The sequence below is a fragment of the Toxorhynchites rutilus genome, chromosome 2 (assembly GCF_029784135.1).
Source record: "Toxorhynchites rutilus septentrionalis strain SRP chromosome 2, ASM2978413v1, whole genome shotgun sequence".
Lineage (NCBI taxonomy): Eukaryota > Metazoa > Arthropoda > Insecta > Diptera > Culicidae > Toxorhynchites > Toxorhynchites rutilus.
Window position 1 is genome coordinate 202,504,925 of NC_073745.1, and position 17,300 is coordinate 202,522,224.

The 17,300-nt window shown below is 38.8% G+C and overlaps 1 protein-coding gene across 3 annotated transcripts in view; it reads left to right on the forward strand.

Annotated features, from left to right (window-relative positions):
• Positions 1 to 17,300, forward strand: part of LOC129769813 (tetraspanin-9) — a 116,427-nt gene that overhangs the window by 87,443 nt on the left and 11,684 nt on the right. For all 3 annotated transcript variants that reach the window (XM_055772291.1, XM_055772289.1, XM_055772290.1), the window contains exons 4-5: positions 3,649 to 3,792; positions 3,941 to 4,039. In XM_055772291.1, coding sequence (XP_055628266.1) covers positions 3,727 to 3,792; positions 3,941 to 4,039 — 165 coding nt within the window. In that variant the 5' untranslated portion in view covers positions 3,649 to 3,726. The remainder of the gene's footprint in view (positions 1 to 3,648; positions 3,793 to 3,940; positions 4,040 to 17,300) is intronic.

Genomic DNA, 17,300 nt, shown 5'->3' on the forward strand with positions numbered 1-17,300 from the left:
TCTATTATAGTGATTTTCAACACATTTTGGCTGGTTCGTCACTTTTACTTCCATTTTTGGAAGAATGTCGGGAGTGGAAATTGAACCCGTGACCAGGGCCCAAAATCTTCGAAGGTGAAAAATGAGGACCGACTCTACTCTCAGTAGCTTCGCTTCGACTAGAACTGATTCGGCAGCCACCGGCAACAAAATGTGACTTGACTAGAAAATGAATTGACTAGCGTTGACTAGCGAGGATGACTGGTGAACTAGTCCAGTCAGTGGTTATTTTAACAGACTCGACTGATGAATACAAATCTGCCTCTTCATTCAACTGACTTCAATCCACACTTCCATTTCCCCCTGACACTAATTCATATCCGCGTAGGCAATATTATTTTTACGTCAATATAAAGAGGGACGAAAACATGATTTCTGATGCAAAAAAGAAGTTACCCCATCAATGGACGGTTTATTGTCTATCCATCGTGAACTCAAACCAACGAACTTAGACATTTATCAAGTATGCTTGAAAGATCCTCGCGTTAGTATTAGTAAATAGCGAGCAAAATAACGCACACACATACAGCACGCTATTTTCTATGTGTGAATAATTTTCGTGTACGATACGAAATAAACTAGCTCACCTGTAGCGTATGTCAAACCACGTTGAACTCGAACATCGATACATGCACACATACATGGGAAAGAGAAAGAGAGGAACAAATTCGTTTTGGGGGAAGTCACTTCAAAATGCAATGAGGACAATTTTACTGGGAAGAATGAAATGATATAGTCGAGTCGGTAGAGGGAGAGAGCGACTAAACGCCCGACTGACTGTTTAGTCGTTTTGGCGGAGAAATTGCGTGAACAAGCCAAAAGTCATTACTAACTGAATACGGGTATAGTCAATCAGATAGTCAGCTGACTATCCTCAGTTGACTATGACTTTGCATAGCCCTGCTCGTGACCTTTAGCATGATAGGTGGTATAGGAGAAGTGTAATACGCACCCCCTAAGAGAGAATAGATTTATCTTGACTGTGCTCTTAAGATTTAAGGTAACAACTACGTCAGTACGTAGATTAATTAACCTTCAGTCATCTGTAATCGTTCTGTATTTTAGATACTGAATAACAAAAGTACTACGAATTTAATTTTGTAAGGCGCCCAAATTCTAAATTTCCAATCATACAGTGTTAAATGAACCAGCAGAAATATAATATGCCCATGAGTTGTTTCCCTCAGAGATTATAAAGCTCAGAGAAACAGCTAGTATCCCACAGTTATCGCCTCTGAATCGGTTTCAAGCAACAAAAACCTTATAAAAATGACGTGATAAATTACATCGAAAATCGCTTCCAAAAAAAATGTTTTTTCTTATTTTTTTAAATAATGTTACAAATGTAAATCTTGCGTGGTAGGATTTCTAAAACTGGACAAACCATGATCAGTTTTTGGTCAAACCATAATCATAATTCCTCTTTAAGGAAAATCGTTAAAAAACATAAAAATTTGAATAATTTCAACACCTTATGGTAGTATTAGCAACTAGAGACTTGGGGCTTTTCAACAAACCCAAACTCGTATCGATTATGTGTGATTTTCATGAAGAAAAATCGATTTGCATTTACTAGTTGCGTAAAAACACCCCAAATCGGACAAACCAAGATCATTTACCCTACACATTTACACACCTACGAAACTACCACAAATCGTTGGTGATAAAGCGTGATCATCTGTGAAAGATGTAGTAGACTTTCATCAGATAACATTGAAAAGATAATGTTTATAAATTTTAAAAAGTAGTAAAGAAGATTATTGTGATGGAAATATATCAGAGAAAACCTTCAGTAAAGTAATATTTTTACTATTCTCTGCACTGATTATTGTTTTAAACCTTATTTTTTACGTCTTACATTCTTTACGTATCCGAATAATTCAGTTCTTGAAGAGAGCCGTCGAGCCGCTCAAATGAGCTATCTGTTGAAAAATACCGGAACTTTTCAGTCCATGTAGTATGATTGACAAATAAGCGAACGAGTTAGATTCGGATTTTGAATCGTGAATGATTGCTCAACTAAACTCTCTGAAAAATATTTCTCTGGATTGACGCAAGAGTATGCTGTCCTAGTCCACAATCCGCTTATCGTTGAATGTTGCCTATTTTTCTCATGGAATACGGGATGAATATTTAGACATGAAAAAAAGTTCCTCGGTTTGTGATTTATTAATGAAAACGGTTTGATCCAGTTTAGGTGTCCCATGTATGAGTATTACAAAAAAGCAAGCACTAAAAAGGCTTTTTTCGAATCCAGAAATTTTATCCATAATCATAATGCTCAAATTACAATCTATTTTTATATTTCTTATGTTGATTAGAAAAAAGCTTCTAGATATTGGGGCTGTAGTTCCAACTGGCCACTTTGACACCCTTCTAATAGATGAGACATATTTCATTTTCCATCTACCTCTTCTTTATGCTGATCTCCCAGATTGCCAAAAATACATAAAGCACCGGCATGGATTTTTCGGTGCATAAATAACTATTTTTATTTCTTAGAAATGAATAAAAAATAAGTGATCTAAAGGCGCGTCCACATTACGCCGAATGATGCCGATCGGCCTGTACCAGGCGGTATATTCGGTTCGTTATGTAATGTAGACGCCCCATCGGGTGCACGAAGCCGAAGCCCCATCGGATGCACGAAGCCGTCACGATCATACGAAGCACAATGTCGTCAACGCTAATTTACTTCGTTTTGTTTTGGTTCGACTTTCTCGAACCGGACCCACTTGTTTCGGGTAAGGTTCGGTTTAATTCGAGTCGGTTTTCGGCACGCCGGCAAGCCCGGGCGATATGTCCACATTTAGTCGGCTTTACCGGGCGGCCAAGGCCGATTGGCATAATGTGAACGCGTCTTAATAAATTTCTAAGCATTTGAAACTGAATTGACCTTCCAGTGCACACACCCATTAAACTGAATCCCACCGCACAGATGCGTATAAAGCACCGATGTAAAAACGACATATGTTGTTTACACGCCCTAGTTATACTTAAGCAATAATCATACCAACAAATTATGATGATGATTAAATGTTATGAGTCATATGGTGCTTATATCATCACAAAAGAAATCAAATTATAAAGATAAGGGTGATGAGAAATTGCACAGGCTTGTAGAATTCCGAGGAACGGTCGTATAAACGGTTGTTCAAATTTAAGTAACATTTCACAAGCAACAACTTAACTCTATGCCGGTGAGCTTTCAAATGCACATAATTTGACGGTAAAGCCGCTAGATAAGGGAGCAAAACAAAAAAAAAACTTAAGTGAGTGCCATTTAAATAAACTAATTGGAGGGTGGCAGAAGGTTAACATATTCTATTGACGAATTAAATTTGAATCTTGGGGCGTGCTTATCAAGCTCACCACATTCTAATTGGTTGAAGTTGTTCAGATTCACTTAAAATATTCATTAAAATTTAACTATGTATTACATGCCATTTATTGACTAGATTTGGACCACATTTTCAATTTATCTAAACAAGATGTTTTTATTCAAAAACAATTCATGTAGCATCCATCACATGGATGAACAAGAAACTGAACTAATGACTCATCAATTCTAATCACAGCCTGTTCTCATTTTTTCTTCTTCATTTGCAGATCACAGTGCAACGCAATTGTTACCACCATAAATAGCATCATCGACGAACATTGAAACGAGGACCGCCTTCCCGCGAGATGGGATGCGACTGTGAATCATGCATAGCGAAATCGCTACTGTCAGTGTTCAACTTTGTGTTCTTCGTAAGTCAAACCAATCAATGCGCTTTGTTTTTGCCAAGTACATGCCGCTTAAGTTAACCTCAAAAAGGCTGGCAAAAAAACAAACCCTTCTCCGTCCTTCGCCCACAAAGCTTTCACGAATGTTTATTTTATGTTATCTACTCCCTAGGTGCTCGGCTCGATCGTTCTAGGCGTAGGAGTATGGCTTGCGGTAGACAAATCATCGTTCATAGCGCTATTGAAAATGGTTGAGAACGATCAGCTGGAGGTAAGTACCCGCGCGCGATGCATTGCGCACGCTTCATATATATTTTCGTCAATTTGTGAAACTTTGTTGATGTTGATTACTGTACACAAATTAATTACGCCGTAATTCGCGTACGACAATTAACAGCAATGATTCAAAATTCAGCCCGCCATGAGATTCATCAATATTCGATGCACTGATATATACACTCCGAAAACATTTTTTTTCAAATTCCAAACACGCGCGTAATGGTGTTGATTTATTACAAGGTCGAACCATATTTGTTTCGTTTTGCACCCATGTCGGTATGTTTCAATTGCTGCAGTAACTGCGCAGGAGATTTGTTGCACCCATTGAAGAAGTTTCGTATATGTTGAGATGCTAACGCCTTCAACAAGTATGATCGATGAATTGCATTCAAATTAGTCTCAAGTGGTGCGCGATTGATTGTTTAGTTTTAACGGTTATGGTGGAACGGGTAATTAAATATTTTGACGCAAAGTAGGAGTTACTAATCAACACGCAATTTTTTTAGCTTGGATCATTTATTTGTTCCATTTAGTTGTTCCGATACATGGAATTGCTGTATCATTTACAGTAGGGATTCTCAAACTTTTTTGGGCAAGGGACCCATTTTCCAGAATGAAGTGATACCTCCGACCCCTATAACCAAATTTCTTTAAAAATTCTATCTCTAATTCTTTTCTTATTCATACAAAATACTTACCAATTGATAAAAAAAATCAGTGAATATCGAGTATAATAAATAAACATTATGAAATGAAAGAATGAAAAAAATAGTATAATGGATGAATATGGAGGCTTTTTGTAGTATCCATTAGAATAACCAGGCCTCAGCATAGTCATATTCAATTGAGAATAGTCAGCGGACGATGGAGAAATTCCCCTTCGTATTCAATTGGAAATGATTTTTAGCTTTTTCACGCAGTTTCTCCGTCAACATGACTCAATAATCAGTCGGGCGTTTAGTCGCCATCTCCCTCTACAACTCGACTATCTCATTTCATTCTTCCCAGTCAAATGGACTTCAATGCATTTCGACGTGTGTGCCCTCAAAATGAATTCGTTTCCCCTCTCTCTCTCTCATATATCCCGTATACATGTATAGATCTTCGAGTTCAACGTGGTTGGACATATACTACAGGCGAGCTAGATTTGTTTGAACCGTACACGAAAATAACACAAACACATATAAAATAGCGTGCAGTGTTGTGTTCAGAAACGCTGACAAGTTTGTGAATTTTGTGATATAAACCCGTTTTTCTGCATGTTTTTTTCACAAAATTGAACTCGGAGACAAAGTGAACTAAAATTTTACTTAATTTTCCTACCAAACTGCACGCTATTAACTTATACTAACGCGAGGGCCTTTATAGCATACCTGATAACTATCTAAGTTCGTTGGTTTGAGTTCACGGTGGGTAGACAATAAATCGTCCATCAATGGTGTAACTACTTTTTTGCATTAAAAATCAAGTTTTCGTTTCACTTTATATGGACGTAAAATAAGATTACGTACGCGGGCAAAGAGATTCGTGTCAGGGGGAAGTAGAAGTATGGATCAAAGTCAGTTGAGTGGAGAGGCAAATTTGTATTCATTAGTCACGTCAATTAGATTAATCATTGACTAGAATAGTTCATCAGTCATTCTCGCTCTTACACGCTCGTCAATTCACTTCTAGTCAATTCAATGCATGTTGACGGCGAATGCTGAAGTAGTAATAGTCGAAGCGAAGCGACTGAGAGGAGAGTCGATAATCATTTTTAATCTTCGAAGATTTTGGGCTCTGAGAATAATCCTAATCTATTCTATTACTAATCTTTTTCTATCCAAGCCTCTCCCTCCCTTCCGAAATGCAGTGTGTGGTGCATAACACCAATAAAAACAGCAGCAAAACACGAAACGCACAAATATTTGGTTGGGGAAAAAAAAGGCGTATTACTGATCGAAATTTGACGCTTTGGACCTGATTCTCGAATACACTTCACGATGGAAACGAAATAAACGGCACGCCATTGAAATACGTTTTACGAGTTAGTGAAGCGAAGATAATGATGAGTTTTCAGGCAGAATGAGCACTTTTCAAATAAAAAATCATTAATGAATATTAACTTCTTCGTATCAAACTGGTATTCAATGTGAGTGGAAAACTTTTGTTTTCTTCATGTGATATAATAATCTCATACAAAAATTTCATCTGAAGATAATTTGATATTATAATGATAAATTTAGTGGGAAACTAATCTCGTATCCAGATGTCGACACTGTACCTTTGTCATCGTGAATACGTTTCATTCCGTTTCCACCGTGAAGTGTATTCGTAGTGTATTCGAGAATCAGGCCCTTTATTTAACATACTTAAAATTATCCAATTTAAGTCAAATAAGTGCCGTTTTGTTCGTAAACATGTTGCCTTTTAGAAGGCAACTTCATTATCCCCCCTTATAAAACCCACTCTCCTTATTTTCAAAAAAAAAATCAGCCAGCCAGTTTTCGCAAGCCTCTTTTGAGGTCAACTTAGTACCACCAAGAGTGTTTTGCATGGACCGGAAGAGTAATAATCACTTGGAGCCAGGTCCGGACTATACGGTGGGCGCAATAGTACATAACATCCGAGCTCCCGTAGCTTCTGGTGGATCATCAAAGATGTCTGAGGCCGAGCGTTGTCCTGGTGGAAACCAACACCATTCCTATTGATCATTTATGGCCACTTCTGGTCAATCGCCTGCTTCAAACGATCAAGCTGCTCACAGTAGAGAACCGAGTTGAGGCTCTGGCCATAGTTGAGCAGCTCATAGTGGATGACTCCCTTCCAATCCCACCAAACACACAGCAAAACCTTCCTGGCCGTCAATCCGGGCTTGGCGATGGTTTGGGCCGGCTCACCGCGCTTCGACCACGACTTTTTTCGCTTTAGGTTGTCGTACGTGATCCACTTTTCATCACCAGTCACCATCTTCTTCAAAGATGGGACGAGTTCGTTCCGTTTCAGCAGTGCATCGCAGGCGTTGAATCGGTCTAAAAGATTTTTTTGCGTCAACTCGTGTGGCACCCATACATCCAGCTTTTTTTTAGAATCCAATCTTCTGCAAATGGTTCCAAACGGTTTTATGGTCTATACCCAGTTCCTGGCCAATCGAGCGAGTGCTCACATGCCGGTCTACTTGGATGATTTCAATGATTTTATCGGCTTCCACGACGATTAGCCTACCAGTACGGGGTGTATCTTCGACAGCCACTACACCAGAACACGAAATCGACCAAACCAACGCTGTGCTGTGCGAATCGTTACAGTATCGGGTCCATAAACTACACGAATTTTTTCGGCCGCCTTCGTTGCAGTTTTACCTCGCAGGTAGTAAAAACGTTGAATACGGCGAATTTCTTGCTTGGTGGATTCCATCTTTGACGCGCTATAACTTGAGACTGAAAAGGACAATCACAACACTGTCAAAACGCACAGATTGTCGTCTTTAAATAGCCGTATAGTATGACCCGATGCGATAAGTACAACACAAGATATGTTTAAGTTATGCCATATATTGACAATATACGACATTTCTTTTTCCCCAACCCAATATGTGCATATTGAAGGTCACTACGGATATTATAGCATTCCAATTTAACCGTGTAAATATGAAGCACGCAAATAAATCCAGTTTGTTTTGGATTGTATTCCGAAGCGTTTTATTCCAAGTGTTTCTTTCCTAACAAACCAAATCCAACGGTATTCCATAAGACCGAAGTGCCACATTATACCGATTGTCTAAGCTATCAAAATCTAGGCCTGCTTCAGCCGAAGGTTCCGCCGAACTGGTGTGATCCACCAGAGTGTATTATTACAGGGAAACTACGTTGTATCGAACTGTACGTTATATCGAAGCATAATAAAGAACTCAGAAACATAGCTCATATTACTTTATTGTGATGCTGATTGGGTAGAGTTAGTAAATAATAATGAAAAAATATTACTAGAAAATGATGTCAACCTTTCTCATGATGTTTCCCCTCATTCTGTTGATTGAGGGTAAATAAATAAAATGAAATTTCGTTCTATGACTAAAATTTTGTAGCTTTTAAAGTTTTTAAAATATACTCTGGAAGAGCGTGAACTCAAAGAGTGAATTGAGCACGATATTGGAGATCGGGCGGATTTGCTGATCGACGAAGAAGACTCTCCTCAGCAAAAACAACCAAAAGAGAAAGAAATTGAAAAACTTTACAGGATTCCCGCCTCCTGTAAAGTTTTTCAATTTCTTTTTCTTTTTTGTAAGTCTCTGATTGTTTCTCGTATTTGCGACAGCCAAATTGAATACGTACAGGGACATGAAACTCCAAAAACGGATACACTTCAGTCGTCAGCTGAAAGAGTTGAAATATGAAGGTGGCATCTGCAGCAGCATTTCTTCTTCTTCTTCTTTTTGGCTTTAAGAGGGTTTAAACTTTTCAGTTCATTCGCCTCTAGGCAGCAGCATTTCCTCCGGTACGAATTACTAGCACGACAGTTGCGGACGATTGGCGCCGTCATGGAGTAGACGATGTGTGTGAATTATTGCTGAGTGTGGGGGACGAGTATTCAACTGTGGTGACCACGTTGGAAACACTTCCAGCGGAGAATTTGACGCTGGAGTTTTCTGAATGCCGATTATTGGACGAGGAAATTGAAAGGTAGGGAATTCCGGTTCCTCTGTAAAAACGGCATCAACGGCGTTTGGCGACAGTGCGAGGTTCGGTTCGAAGAATACGAACTAGAAAATAAAGTGTTTTACGTGGCAACAGAAAAAAATTGGGTGAAGATGGTGAAGGTCTCATCTACGGTCTCGAATTGACGTGCCTGGCCAAAAATGAACTCCTAGAAAGCCGTCTCCAGAATTGCGAGCTCCTTGCTAAAACCAACGGAGGTAAGGAGACGCACCTGACTGTCTTAGTGAGATAAATCTTGCAACAGGTGACACATTCCAACCTCACAGCGATAACTAGATAGCTTTGGTTTGTGACTAACGACTGGAGGTTGTCGGCGGTCCGAGTGGATAATACCATCAGGAACAACTTCGAACTTGTCTCAGGAAAATATCACAACTACGAAATTCGATACTCGATACACGGACGGTTCCAAAGCGATGCAAGGAGTCGGTTTCGGATTAGGTTCTCACAATAACTCTCTAACTTCCAGCTAAAAACTGATCAACATCTGCCAGGCTTTCTCGGATGAAACTGTCAGAATCTTTGAAGCTACCTGTATCCCGTCAAGCAAACCGATCCTGATAGTTACCGACTCGGCCATTGCCATGCGGGGCTGTACCGAGACACCCATGGATGCAAGCTATCAGGAGGTATCTGCTGCCGCATACGGTCCTCATGTAAGTCCCCGGACAAAGTGGCATAGCTGGCAATGAAACGGCCGACAGTTTTCCGGGATCAATCACCTCAGGCAGCTTTTAACGCTTTTAAAGTATCGCTGGACGTCCTCCGATTATGGATCACCAACACCTCCAGAATATTTCGAAACTCTCTTGATGTAACATTTTGTACAATTATACAATTGTTAATTGTTAGTATGTATCTGAAGAGTTATTTACCTTTCAAATGAATTACTGTTAGTAATAAGTGTATTGTAAGCATCAGGTTGCACCATTTTCCAAAACTAAACACAAAAATTAACTTTTAATTACATTAACGCTTCGTTACGAGCAGATAAACTTCCATAAACGTCTTTCCCTTCTTATTGAGTCACAATGAACGCATTCGCTGTCAAACACGAGACGTTCATCACTGGGTCATGCGGATAGAATCAAATTGGTTGTCAAATAGAATCCAATAGAAATGTCAAAAGAGATCCAATAATCAGGAGAGGAAAGAAGAGTTACTTTACTTATAATAATCCACTACATAGAGAAAGTATTGTTATTAAAGGTGAAAATAATCGAATTAATATAAAATAAACGAACTACATTTTTTCATCAATTAATACTAGCGTTTCAAACCATAGGGGTTTAACTGACTTTTTGGCAGATACTGGAATTTCTTCTAATATACTTCTAAACATCTTCTTCTTCTTCTTGAATGGCGTTAACGTTCCTTGTGGAACTTTTGCTGCTCAACGTATGCATTAACTAGCGTCATTTATGAATACTTAGTTAAGATTTCCTAAGCCAAATAACACGCCTTGAATATATTCCGTGGGGCAAGCTCTTGAATACGCGTGACCGCAGTGCAAGTCGAAGGAAATTTCTTTGACGATTAATCCTCCGGCCAGAACGGGAATCGAACCCGAACACCAGGCATGATAACGTGAGACGCTAACCACTCGGCCACTGGTGCACCGATACTTCTAAACATATACAAACTTAATTATAATTCGCCAAATGTTAGGTGTTAATTATTCTGAACGATAGAATTGTATTATTTGAACTTTTTTTTTTCATTAAAACAACTAAAAAAATTGAAATTACACAAATTACAGCAACAACTTCGGAACATTTACTGTGTCAATGCAGTGTATTAATTCAGCGAAGACTGCGGATTCTTGGTAAAGGTGTTCTTACACCTAACGAGTTATGGTCTGATGAACCAAAAAAGGTAAGTTACTCCATAAAGGAAGTCATACCTTCTTGGGGGAGATGCAAATTCATAGTGCCACTATCAATCATTCCCTGAGTGATGGAACGAACTGACAGCGCATATATAGTAACCTGGAGTGCACCACAATAGATCAAACTAATGGTCACAGTGGTTCAATGCTCCTACAAAAGAAGAATTACAACATTTATTTCAATCCTAGCTCGGTCAAAAAGGTGAATAAATAAAGCCTGAGTCACGAAAACGTTTGCTCTTTTTATAGGAGAAACATCTGACAGCATGCGGAAAAAGACAGCAAGGGGAAAAAAGGTGCAAGAAATTTATTTTCTAAGCAAGATACACTTGAAACATAAATTTCATCGACTCCGCATGCCCCAGGTTCATCAGTGTTCATCAGTTATTTTCGTTCTTAACGTTCGTCAATGCATTTATAGTTGAAGCAAATGGTTTGTTTTTATTGGCGTGGCGAATGAATATAAATCTGCCCCTTCATTTATTTTGACTACAACTCCACCTCGACATGTGCTTCGTTGCTCGCGTATATAATCTTATTTTGACGTCCACATAAAGTGAAACGAAAACTTGATTTCTGGTGCAAAAAAATAGTTACACCATTAATAAATTGTTTCATTGTTTACATACCGTGTACTCTTCTTCTTCTTCTTCTTCTTCTTAAATGGCACTAACGTTCCTAGAGAAACTTCGCCGTCTCAACGTAGTATTACTTAAGCCATTTTTAATAGTACTTAGTTGAGATTTCTATGCTAAATAACACGCCTTGAATGCATTCTGACTGGAAAGCTCTAGGATACGCGTGTACCAGTGTAGGTCGGAATAATTTTTCTTGACGAAAAAGCTCCCGGCTAGAACGGGAATGGAACCCGAACCCCCAGCATGATAATATGTGAGGCTAACCACTCGACCACGAGAGCACTCATCCACAATTCGTAAATGAGAGAGAAACGAATTCAGTCTGATAGGGGGTCATTTCAATATGCCGCGAAGTTCATTTTACGGTGAAAAATTAAATGAACGCGGACGAAGTTAAAGCAAATAGCAACGAATGCGACCGAATAATTTTTTATTTATGTTGACAGAGAAACTGCTGGAAGAAGCAGAAACATTTTCAATTTAATTCTAAGGTTGATGGTTTCATAGTCTCTTGGGGATTTTCAGTTAAACGTGACTTTGCCGAGACCGGGTAAACATGCCTCGCTTCACTGTTTAGCCCTTTTTGGCTGAGACGGAAAGGCGCCCAAAAGGCGGAAAGTTTAAAAAAAGGAAAAAAACATTGTGGATGATTTCAACTGGCACTAATTCACCCGTTATTTTACAGCATTGTTCTATATTCTTATTTACCAAATAATATTATGTTGAATATTCTTCCGATAACGGCCTTTCAGAACTGAAACATTTATTAGCATTTATAAAATTCTGTGTTTATCAAATTTGTTCTATACAGACAATAAACACACCGTGAAAGAAAAAAATTCGCAAACATGTTATTTAAACTGATGCCGAAAAGTGATATCCAGTCAGAATGTACTCCCACCATAATGACTGCATCGAACGTTCCGGATAATCACTCCAACCCCAGGTTGGCAAACTAGTTCAAACATTAATGAAAACCTAACCAAGGCAGAAACTCATTTTTATCGATCCCACCAGGCTGGACTGTGGGTTCAGCCAGCTGACCTGTACGTAAGGGGAACAAACCACAAAATGGCCTATTTCAACACGAAACGTAAAAATTAAAAATGAATTCTTTGAGGCCGAGATCGCTATTAAATTTGTTCGGAGCAGACTGTGTTCTACAGAATATAATATCACTTACTATACTGTAGCTCCTGGTATCAAGTGTCATAAATGATCAACCAAAAGCGACGAATTGGGTGGCGCCAGACTGTGTATGTTACACTTTGTTCCGTGCACTTGTACCGTCTGGACGTCTCAAATTCGATGAACCTTCGACATTTGAACGGCTGATGAAATTAAAATTTCATCACCCACAAGCAAGAGTTAACGAACAAAATATTTCCTTTTCGGGAATAATGTTAATGTAATGTAGATTTAATTTATTATTGTAGCTCGCTTATTGGTACATTTATTGAATGGAAGTTGGTTCAAATCGGTCATTTTGGAACAAGGGTGGGTAGATGAGGATTCAAGTTCATTGAACACTTCCTCAATAGATACTTCCAAATGAATGAATTAACTTTGTTTTCTTTGAAGACTGTTTCAAAAACTAAATTTTAAATGAGATCGTGATTCTTGGGATACGGTGATGCCGTCTTCGTGTCATAACAAATTGTCATATTTATCCTAGCCATACTATAAATTCCACACTTCTCTTGTATTCGAGAGAAGTCTGGTGACCAGAGTTGCCAACTATAATTTTCAGAAATCAGAAAAAATTAAAATAAAAACCAGAATGAAATCGTGATAGCTTATATTGAATTGTATAAAACAAAACCATCGTTTCTATAGGTAGACCTACATATATTGGGTCCCAATCGTTTGACTCAATAGGTTTGCAATTTCAAACATACATATCGGACAACACAGAACACAACTTCATTATAAAGATAAGGGTTGGGGCTTCAAGTATCAGTGCATATTGAATCCTCAAAGTCAGATCAACATTTTTCCCATCACTCCAAAAATGGAAAAATTCATTTCAAAAAAACCGTTTTTTGCGAGGAATTCTCTTTCATTACTGCAAACAAAAGAAGACAGCAGCTGAGACACATCGGATTTTTGTGGAAAGTTACGGCAATCATACTCTGTCGAAACCAACAGAGCTTGTTTTGATCGATTCAAAAGTGGTAATTTTGAGATGAGCAGCGCCCGGTGCACCAAAAAAATTCAAAGATGAAGAATTGGAGAAGTTACTCGATGAAGATTCCTGCCAGACACAAGAAGAACTTGCAGAAATGTTGGGAGTAACACAACAAGCAATTTCACATCGTTGAAAGCAACTCGGAATGATTCAAAAACAAGACAACTGGGCCCCATATGAGTTGAAGCCGAGAGACATTGACATTGCGACATTGCGAACAACTGCTTCAGCGACAGAAAAGTTTTCCTGCACCGAATCGTGACTGGTGATGAAAATTGGATACGGTACGATAATCCTAAGCGTAAAAAAGCTTGGGTTAGGCCCGGCCAGCCATCAACATCAACCGCAAAACCGAATATTCATGGTTCCAAGTTTATGCTGTGTATCTGGTGGGATCAACTCGGAGTCATTTATTATGAGCTACTCAAACCAAATGAAACTATCACAGGAGAGAGTTACCGGCAACAATTGATGCGTTTAAGCCGAGCCCTGAAGGACAAGAGGTCGCAATACGCCGATAGACACGATAAGGCGATTCTGCTACATGACAACGCTCGGTCCATGTTGTAATTGTTGTCAAAAGCTACCTGCAGAACATCAAATGGGAAATCTTACCCCATCCGCCGTATTCACCAGACATCGCTCCCTCCGATTACCATTTTTTCCGGTCGATGACTGGAAAAAAATGGCTGAGCAGCGATTTTCTCCTATGATGATACCAAGAAATGTGCCGATGACTTGATTGCCTCAAAAAACCAGTCCTTCTTTCAGCGAGGACTCCGTATAAAACGTTGAACTTTTCAAAAAACGGAAGCCATAACTTTTACAAGAAATGATGGATTGACGGATATATTTTTTCAGTAAACATTGCCAGAATATTGGAGTGACTAAACGCAATCCGCGCCTATGTTTACATTTCCTCGTTCTTGAAAACAAAACAATCATTTTTGCGCGCAGACTCAATCTGTCCGAAAACTGATTCTTCAAAAATGTCGCCAGAATTGCACGTCAGGTAATTAAATAGGGAGAATCGAGTGTAGTGAATCTTTTCCGAGCTGAAAAATCTTTTTCCGTATAGCTCTGAGCATTTCAACTCATACAATGTTTTTTTCTATTTTTTAAATTTTGCTGCGGGTCCCGGACGTTATTTGTCGCTGACTGATTGATGACAAATTCAAAAAAAATAAGAACTATTCATATTTCATTCCTCAGTATGTTATACGTAAATTATGAATACACAGACATGAGGCAAGCAAAGTTTGTTAATTTGGAACTAGGGGTCGTTAAAATATTACGTAACGCTTTTTTTACTCTTTTAGACTCTCTTGTCTACAAAACACGTAACCAATGCTTATTTGCATACAAATGTTCATATTTATTTGGATTTATTTCTAAACAAGTTTCCAAAAAGCTTTCCCTCTTTCCTCCCTGAGTGCGTTTCGTAATATTTGAATATTTGAATGATTTGAATGAATTTTGTGTGTATCAGACTACTCCCCCACATCTCACGTGTACCGAAAACCCTTTTTAACCTATTTTTATGTGATACCTTCAATTTAGTGTTTCATAAATCAGTTATAGATTGTTCGAGAAGCACAACCGCGCATTAAACTTTTGATAGATCGCGTTTCAACTTACCCCGCTTTACGGGACAAATTGAAACAATGCATATGAAAACTAAACATTTTGAAAATTGAAATTTTTCGAAACATCCAGTGTGATTCTCTATGTTTTATTGAAAATCATTTGTCATATCTTGTATATGCTGCAAACAGGTTTCAATTCAGTGATTTAGTTTTTAAGATAACTTTCAGGTTGAACTTCGAAAAAATCGTTTCAACTTGCCCCGGTATACTTTATTTATTATTTTATTATTTTGTTCTACAATCTTTTACCATCTTTCACACGGCTTTAAAATTCTATTCTTCCAGAACAGATTTGTTTTTAAACGGTTTTATTTAGCTTGGCCTGTCTGTATGCCGAATTTCCGGATTTCCATTGTCCATTGTTAGGTTGTTTCGTCATATACCCCACGATTTTATTTCAGTACAGGGAAACTTCGATATAACGTACCCTCGTTATAACGTACCCTCGATATAACGTCACTCGATATAACGTACATTTTACCTCGATATAACGTACACATTTAGGGAGACTTCAACTCTCACGGAACTGCCTGGGGGGAACAGTATGACGACAATCGTTCATTGTTGATATATGACCTTTGTAACAGCTTCAATATGACCGTTTTGAACACTGGGGAAACAACACGTGTACCTAAACCTCCTGCTAACCCAAGTGCTCTTGACCTCTCGCTTTGCTCGAATTCACTATCGTTAGATTGCAGGTGGAATGTAATCCAGAACCCCAACGGTAGTGTTCACTTGCCAATCAAAATTTCCATCACCATTGGGTCGAATTCTTCTGAATCTATAAACATGGCATATGACCTCACAAGACACATTGACTGGAAAAAATATGCGGACACGATTGCTCTAGCCATCAATTCCAGAGATGGTTTACCTCCATTGGAGGAGTATAACTTCCTTTCTCGTTTGATCTATGACAGCGCGGTTCGCGCTCAAACGAAACCCATCCCAGGTTCCACTATTCGTCAAAGGCCTCCCAATCTATGGTGGGATAGCATATGTTCCAAGCTTTATGTAGAAAAATCGAATGCATTTAAAGCTTTTCGGAAACGTGGAACCCCTGAAAATTTTCAAACGTATTTAGCCCTTGAAGATCAATTTAAAAACTTAATCAAAGGGAAAAAACGTGCTTATTGGCGAAATTTCGTGGGAGGTTTGTCACGAGAAACGTCAATGAAAAAATTATGGAAAGTGGCTCGAAACATGAGAAATCGCTCTTCAACGAATGAAAGCGAAGAATATTCACATCGATGGATTTTTACTTTTGCACGAAAGGTTTGTCCCGATTCCGCTCCTGTGCAAAAAATTATTCGAGATATACCACAAGATAGGTGCGATCTTGATTCTGAGTTTTCGATGGTAGAATTCTCTCTTGCTCTCCTTTCATGTAACAATTCTGCTCCGGGATCGGATCGAATTAAGTTCAACTTGCTGAAAAACCTCCCTGATGTGGCGAAACATCGCTTGTTGAATTTATTCAATCGGTTTCTGGAGAATAATATTGTTCCAGATGATTGGAGACAAGTAAAAGTTATAGCTATTCAAAAACCCGGAAGACCCGTGTCCGACTTCAATTCGTACCGCCCAATAGCAATGCTGTCTTGTATACGGAAATTGTTGGAGAAAATGATCTTGTTTCGCCTTGATCGATGGGTTGAAACGAATGGCCTACTCTCAGATACACAATATGGGTTCTGCAGGGACAAGGGGACAAATGATTGTCTTGCGTTGCTTTCTTCAGAAATTCAAATGGCTTACGCCGAAAAAAAACAAATGGCTTCAGTATTCTTGGACATAAAGGGGGCCTTTGATTCTGTTTCAATAGAGGTTTTGTCAGACAAATTACACTCTCGGGGTCTGCCGCCTCTATTGAATAATATGTTATATAACTTGCTTTGTGAGAAACATTTGAACTTTTCTCACGGAGAGTCGGTTCTCTTACATGGGCCTCCCCCAGGGCTCATGTTTAAGCCCGCTTTTGTACAACTTCTATGTAAGCGACATCGACAATTGCCTTACACAAAATTGCAGCCTAATAGAACTTGCAGAAGACGGAGTGGTGTCTGTCGTAGGATCAAACGAATCCGACCTGCAAGAACTCTTACAAGATACTTTGAACAATTTTTCAACCTGGGCCATTGGGCTAGGGATCGAATTCTCCACGGAGAAAACAGAGATGGTGGTTTTTTCTAG